At 40.7% G+C, this 7,718-nt stretch overlaps 1 protein-coding gene across 1 annotated transcript; it reads left to right on the top strand.

Moving 5' to 3' along the window:
- Window positions 1-367: 367 nt before the first annotated feature.
- Window positions 368-6,448, top strand: prdx4 (peroxiredoxin 4). Its single transcript, XM_014196208.3, has 7 exons — window positions 368-678; window positions 3,210-3,327; window positions 4,826-4,942; window positions 5,039-5,161; window positions 5,371-5,501; window positions 5,663-5,697; window positions 6,347-6,448. Exons 1-7 carry the CDS (start codon window positions 465-467, stop codon window positions 6,395-6,397), a joined length of 789 nt encoding a protein of 262 aa, XP_014051683.2. The 5' UTR covers window positions 368-464; the 3' UTR covers window positions 6,398-6,448.
- The last annotated feature ends 1,270 nt before the right edge of the window (window positions 6,449-7,718 follow it).

The following is a 7,718-nucleotide window of genomic DNA, read 5'->3' as shown; positions in this document are numbered from 1 at the left end:
TTGTGGACTTCATCGGACAGAGGTTGCTCTCCAGTTTTGTGATGAAACAAAGGTGTGGTTGAATTTATTCTGCCACTGTGTCTTCTTATTGTCTCTGCCTTAAGCCTATATATCACGGTCCCAAGGCATATTAACTAACAGGCTAGAGCAAACAATTCAATTATCACAACTCATAGGTTGTAATATGGCTTTATTTCTGTCTTGGCTTCCCCAGTGATTTTACCCACGCACCGCTACTATGTAGAGACAAGTTGAAGGGTTAGAAGGTGGTGCAATTTAAAATGTCCACATGCCCCTTTTTTTTTGTGACCAAAATGTGCAATCCGCATTCCGACCTGCGAACGGCAGCAATACGCAACACAGCGTCTAGCCTGCGGAAAATTCACACGAAGAAGAGGATTTGTAGTTCTTCCTGTACAGTACTTTCTTAGCAGCTAGCTACGTGGTTTTAGCAAGACTGTGGAATGAACGTCATGCTTCATATGAAAATGTTAAAGGACATTTTACGTGTGTTTTGCACAATTTGTCTTGTCACCAAGTTTACCACTGCAGCCCAAGACGACTCTAATGGGAAAAGGGACCAAGAGTGTTACAACTACGCTGGAGGACACGTCTACCCCGGAGAGGCTTTCCGTGTGCCCGTTTCTGATCATTCCTTGCACCTCAGCAAGGCAAAAAGTGGGTATTGTCCCCGGTGCACCGTACTGTAGTTGTACTTGGCAATCATATTGACTTAAATTATTTTAATAACGGGAGGATGTTTTACTCAACAATACAATGGTAACTCCATAGCTAGCTAACTAGTTTGCCTGCAGCCAATTAGATAGCTAATTTAGTAGTCTTCATTAATGTTAGCTAGCCACCGTTACAGTTATGCTGCAAATTTTCACAACTGAAGTTTGCATCAAATCGATATTCGCGTTATTGTAATATGACAGATTTTACTTGTCGACCCAAATTCATAAGTTGTAACTATTAGTACATTTGGACACGTCATGCAAAAAAAACTTGGCTCCAACTGTAGCCTGCAGTTTTACCGACCCTACGATTACGCTTGTTTACACTAAACTGCACTGGGGTCAGAACGCCGTCATGGTTAGATTAACGTCCAAGGACCATACAGTGAGGGGAAAAAAGTATTTGATCCGCTGCTGATTTTGTACGTTTGCCCACTGACAAAGAAATTATCAGTCTATAATTTTAATGGTAGTGTTTATTTGAACATTGAGAGACAGAATAACAACAAAAAAATCCAGAAAAACGCATGTCAAAAACGTTATAAATTGATTTGCATTTTAATGAGGGAAATAAGTATTTGACCCCCTCTCAATGAGAAAGATTTCTGGCTCCCAGGTGTCTTCTATACAGGTAAAGAGCTGAGATTAGGAGCACACTCTTAAAGGAAGTGCTCCTAATCTCTGCTTGTTACCTGTATAAAAGACACCTGTCCACAGAAGCAATCAATCAGATTCCAAACTCTCCACCATGGCCAAGACCAAAGAGCTCTCCAAGGATGTCAGGGACAAGATTGTACACCTACACAAGGCTGGAATGGGTTACAAGACCATCACCAAGCAGCTTGGTGAGAAGGTGACAACAGTTGGTGCGATTATTTACAAATGGAAGAAACACAAAATAACTGTCAATCTCGCCTCAGCCTGGGGCTCCATGCAAGATCTCACCTTGTGGAGTTGCAATGATCATGAGAACGGTGAGGAATCAGCCCAGAACTACACGGGAGGATCTCGTCAATGATCTCAAGGCAGCTGGGACCATAGTCACCAAGAAAACAATTGGTAACACACTACACCGTGAAGGACTGAAATCCTGCAGCGCCCGCAAGGTCCCCTTGCTCAAGAATACATATACATGCCCGTCTGAAGTTTGCCAATGAACATCTGAATGATTCAGAGGACAACTGGGTGAAAGTGTTGTGGTCAGATGAGACAAATGGAGGTCTTTGGCATCAACTCAACTCACCGTGTTTGGAGGAGGAGGAATGCCAGGTCATTGAAAATGGGTCGTGGATGGGTATTCCAACATGACAATGACCCAAAACACACGGCCAAGGCAACAAAGGAGTGGTTCAAGAAGAAGCACATTAAGGTCCTGGAGTGGTCTAGCCAGTCTCCAGACCTTAATCCCATAGAAAATCTGGAGGGAGCTGAAGGTTCGAGTTGCCAAACGTCAGCCTCAAAACCATAATGACTTGGAGAAGATCTGCAAAGAGGAGTGGGACAAAATCCCTCCTGAGATGTGTGCAAACTTGGTGGCCAACTACAAGAAACGTCTGACCTCTGATTGCCAACAAGGGTTTTTCCACCAGGTACTAAGTCATGTTTTGCAGAGGGGGTCAAATACTTATTTCCCTCATTTAAAATGCAAATCAATTTATAACATTTTTGACATGCGTTTTTCTGGATTTTTTTGTTGTTATTCTGTCTCTCACTGTTCAAATAAACACTACCATTAAAATTATAGTCTGATAATTTCTTTGTCCGTGGGCAAACGTACAAAATAAGCAGGGGATCAAATACTTTTTTCCCTCAGTGTATATGTTCAGAGGTAAACTGACTCTGGCAGCCAAAACCGGCAAATACGATACGGTTATAGAAACATTAAAAAGCCCTCTACTTTCATATCACATTAAAATAATTTTACTAATGCAAAATATACACTCACTGTTTTAACAGTTGCAGCCGACAGTACTTCTCAGTTACAACACTTTTCTGGCGTTCGGGGACGCTAGATAGCTAGGCTAATTAGAACAAGTGGTCGCCTCTCTTCTGTAAACAGTCCGTAACATGGAAATATGGTTGTGTGGGGGTTGTAGTAATTTTACCTTTTTTGTTTTATGAAAAATCTTTCTCGATTAGCCGATATGGAAGTAAACAAAGGTTTCCAAAACCGTATTGCAAGGATTATTGACGTAGAGGGAGCCCTCTTTGGTGAACGAAAGCTAGGTGTGCCCCAATCCTGCCCTGAGCCATAGGCCTACCTGCACACTGCTCACCAACTATGAACAAATACTATTAATTGTTGACCAAGCACACTAAATAATGGTGTGTTGGTATGAACAATGTTGGGGATACACAGCAGGAAGTCTGTTCTGATTTGTTTTTTTCCTAAAATGTGATCAGCAAATAACTTGCTTGCTCGTGCTTTGAACTGTCATCAAAATGTGTTTTTGTTATTTCTTCTTCTTGCAGTTTCAAAGCCTGCACCTTACTTTGAGGGATCAGCTGTCATCGATGGTAAGTTTAAGGAGCTCAAACTGTTGGACTACAAAGGGAAATACCTAGTCTTCTTCTTCTACCCCCTGGACTTGTGAGTACTATCTCTTACTGACCTTCATCCTAAAACAATCCTCTTTATAGTGTTGTTTTCTACTGTCATAAAATGTTTGTTTATTTTACTTTGTTATACGTATTTCGGACATCATTTTTTGGTAATTTTTTTTTAAGGGCAATTTATTATGACCCCCCCTTTCAAACAGTCCCATTTTTACCACTTGTTGGGATACGCATTTTACAGGCTACATCCCGTTGCGCAGCTGACGGATGTGTCTATTTGAATAAATCCATTGACTATATACCATCACAAAGAAACCCATTGTTAATAAGTTTAGGCAGATCTTAAGAAACATTATGATACTAAGAAAATGTATTTCAATTGAATAGCATATTTTGAGTTTTATGTTACTCGTCTGTGCAGCCTAGGCTATAGGCTCTGGCTGCACCATGCAAATGAAATCAATAGTTCATTAAACAAACAAGACACAATTACATTCCCTGCTCAGATCAGTCAACACAACATTTTATAGTGAGAATAAAATATAAATAATATTTATTCCCAAACAACTTGAGTGTTGCGGGAATGTGTGGACCCGCTGTTAATCTATTAAAAAAATAGGTGATCTTTTGAAACCGAGCCCATGCCCTCGTCGCTTTGAGGTGCTTTAGAAACCCCAGAATTTGCTCTTTCCGATCGTGTATTGAAATCAAATGTCTGACCTGGATGAATGTGATTTGAAATACATTATTTTAATGGCTTTTTTGCTTAAAAAAGATTGCAGATCCACATTTAATCTTTTTTTCCTACCCTCTCCATATTATGCACATTGATAGCTTGCTAGAAAATGTACTCTAACTGATTATTTTTTTTAATAGTAGCACTAGGCAGTAATCTAAGTAATTGGAGCTAAACGTGCAAGGAGAAATGACTGGTGAAATTAATCAAGCAACAAAAATGTAAATTATTTATTAGAATCCCCATTAGCTGTTGCTCACGCCGCAGCTACTCTTCCTTGGGTTCACACACATTACATACAGAACATTAATGTACAAGAACAGCTTAAGGACCGAACTCCATGCATTTAAATGGAAAGAATACATGAATTAAAAGCATTGTCCCAATGCCTGGAAAGAATGTTACTGCTGGGTTTTCCGAGCCGTTGGCAGAGCTTAATCGTGCTTAGGTCTGTCTTCTGAATTTATTGTACTGGGTTTGTTATTGGCTTCCCCTTTCAGATATAAAGAATAGGCAGTATAAAGACTGTATGGTAAAGATTGCATGATTTTGTCTGGGTATTAAAGTGATTTTAGTAACGTGCCAGGATGAAGAAATATAGCAATCCAAATCATCAGATTTTTATTGGGAGATTTCAGGGAGAGAAAAAACATTCTTAGTAGTGTATTGTAAAATCTAAACTGTAGTAACTGTATTTTAGAACCAGTGACTTAATTAAAATCCAGTATGCTTTGGTAAAGTAATAATGTTGTTGGCTATGTGTTATTCTGATAACACGAACTCTGTGTACCTGCAGCACGTTTGTCTGCCCGACTGAGATTATTGCGTTCAGTGATCGTGTGCACGAGTTCCGTGCCATCAATGCTGAGGTTGTTGCCTGCTCTGTCGACTCACAATTCACGCATCTGGCATGGTAAGATTACAAGCATCACACCCCTCTTCAGAGGTGCTTGGACATTAATTTCAGATTTTTTAATTTTTTTTCTCCCTCCGGCTTTGTTGTTAACAGGATCAACACACCCAGGAAGCAGGGTGGACTTGGACCAATGAAAATCCCTCTGCTGTCTGACCTCACACACCAGATTTCCAAAGACTATGGAGTCTTCCTGGAGGACGCAGGACACACACTCAGGTACAGTATACACTTGCTCACGGGGGTAGAAGCTACTCCAAAAGAAGATTACTAGTACAACTACCATTTAAAAACTTTTTTTTTTTTAAATAAAAAAATTAAAAAATGGTACAACAAAATACCTGTTAATTATTATAAGTTCATAAAGTTTAAAGTCATGCGGTTTGAAACTGAACCGAACTTCTCATTGTTTTCATTGTCTGCCTCAGGGGCCTGTTCATCATCGATGACAAGGGCGTCCTGAGGCAGATCACCATGAATGACCTCCCCGTGGGGCGCTCTGTAGATGAGACCCTGCGGCTTGTCCAAGCCTTCCAGTATACTGACAAACACGGCGAAGGTACGGTTCACTCCTCAGCCTCCACATTCAGTCTCACCACATAACATTCTCAGATAATACCGCTTAACACGTAATTATCTGTGGTTGCTATGGATGGTCTTTTGACATTTTTTTTTTTTTACAGTTTGTGTGAATTAAAAAAATATATATCTCTTTTTCAGTGTGCCCAGCAGGATGGAAGCCAGGCAGTGACACAGTGAGTTTCATACTGTATGTGGTTAAAGAGGCAATCAGCAGTTGCTACGTCAATTTGTACCCATTGATTCTTGAGGAATAACTTCTAAATGCCTCATGAGCTTAAACTGTCATACCCCATCAGAACCTGAAAATATAAGCTTGTTTTATTCCAGTGTTTGTAAACAAACACTATATAGCCTCAATATGGTTAAAACTGTAAACATGGATGGTCAATCCTTGCATCTCCATAGCTCTGTCTATGAATTTGAGTGGTTACATTTCTCCAGCCGCATCCCTCATCCTTTTTCCCGAAGCAGGGTCGGGGAATACGCTTTATTGTTTCAACTGCTGACTGCCACTTTAAGTGAGTGCATGCATGAGATTATATTTATGATCTCTACCCGGCACAGCCAAAAGAGGACTGGCCACCCCTCAGAGCCTGGTTCCTCTCTAGGTTTCTTCCTAGGTCCCTGCCTTTCTAGGGAGTTTTTCCTAGCCACCGTGCTTCTGCATCTGCATTGCTTGCTGTTTGGGGTTTTAGGCTGGGTTTCTGTATAAGCACTTTGTGACATCTGCTGATGTAAAAAGGGCTTTAAAAATACATTTGATTTGATAGGATTTTCTTAGACAATTGCTTGTGCACTAATTCAATGTATTACTCTTCACAGATAATCCCAGACCCAGCGGGCAAACTCAAGTACTTTGACAAGCTGAACTGACCCTCTAATAAACACTTTGGTTAAAGCTCAGAATAAAAATAGTTTTGATAATCTGGTGTCTGTTTGTTTTAGCAACGTCGAGGCATATTGGGCAAATCAAATTCAATCTTATCTAGCGATCTGAGTAAAACTGGTGACCTTTGAGATGAGAAACAGGCCAGGAATTACGACAACCATATGCCTCTTAGAAATGGCAGTCACTCTCCTAAATGGGAGACACTATATGGTGCTTTTATGGAAATGCCTTTAAGTGCTTTGAGCATCCCAAATTTGCCCCACTCCAGTGGACTGGACACACCAGAACAGAGGTCTATAAACTTGTCGCTTTGCTCATTGAGAGTTTACGCACATTCCTGTGGAAGGGTCTGGAATATGATGGACGTGTACTGAAGGAAAGGACTAGGGTGGACCGTAAGCTAGGTTCAGGACTGTTGCTGCCACCATGGCACATCAGTGAGAATGCAATGAGGAGATGGGGAATCCAGGTTTAGGGGTATTTATTATACACAGTTGAACAACAGAGGCAGATGGGGGAGGGTTTGTATGGAGGAGAATATGGAGGTTAGGATTTGGGCTTGTAAGGCCTCTAGGTTGGATAGGATTAGCTGTGGATAACAAGGTTGAGGCGGTCTGGAAGGGAGATACAAAAAGGGAAACATTAGGAACACAACATAAAAGGTGCAGGCATGACAAAGTACAGTGCCTTCAGAAAGTCTTCACACCCCTTGACCTTTTCCACATTGTTGTTACAGCCCGAATTTAAAATGGATTAAATTTATTTTTATTTTTGTCACTTGCCTACACACAATACCCCATAATGTCGAAGTGGAACGTTTTTGTAAATTTGCCTAACAAGTCACATAAGTTGCATGGACTTACTGTGTAATAAGTGTTTAACATGACTTAATGACTACCTCTTTCCTGTACCCCGCACATACAATTATCTGTAAGGTCCCTCAGTCGAGCAGTGAATTTCAAACACAGATTCAACCACAAAGACCAGGGAGGTTTTCCAATGCCTCACGAAGGGCACCTATTGGAAGATGGGGAACAATAAAAGCAGACATTGAATATCCCTTGAGCATGGTGAAGTTATTAATTACACTTTGGATGGTGTATCAATCCACCCAGTCACTACAAAGATACAGGCGTTCTTCCTAATTCAGTTGCCAGAGAGGAAGAAAACCACTCAGGTATTCACCATGAGGCCAATGGTGACTTTAAAACAGTTACGGAGTTGAAAGGCTGTGATAGAAAACTGAGGAGAAAACTGAGGCTCTATCAACAACATTGGAGTTCCAATAATAACCTAATTGACAGA

The sequence above is a fragment of the Salmo salar genome, chromosome 04 (assembly GCF_965601325.2).
Source record: "Salmo salar chromosome 04, fSalSal1, whole genome shotgun sequence".
In the NCBI taxonomy this organism is placed as follows: domain Eukaryota; kingdom Metazoa; phylum Chordata; class Actinopteri; order Salmoniformes; family Salmonidae; genus Salmo; species Salmo salar.
This window is presented reverse-complemented; position numbering and strand designations above follow the sequence as displayed.

What these genes read in the sequence shown, in the direction of transcription:
- prdx4 (XM_014196208.3), top strand. Translation starts at nt 465, where the DNA reads ATGAACGTCATGCTTCATATGAAAATGTTAAAGGACATTTTACGTGTG. An exon ending in TTCTTCTACCCCCTGGACTT is followed by an intron (nt 3,328 to 4,825) that starts GTGAGTACTATC and finishes GTGTACCTGCAG; the next exon opens with CACGTTTGTCTGCCCGACTG. An exon ending in TACTGACAAACACGGCGAAG is followed by an intron (nt 5,502 to 5,662) that starts GTACGGTTCACT and finishes TCTCTTTTTCAG; the next exon opens with TGTGCCCAGCAGGATGGAAG.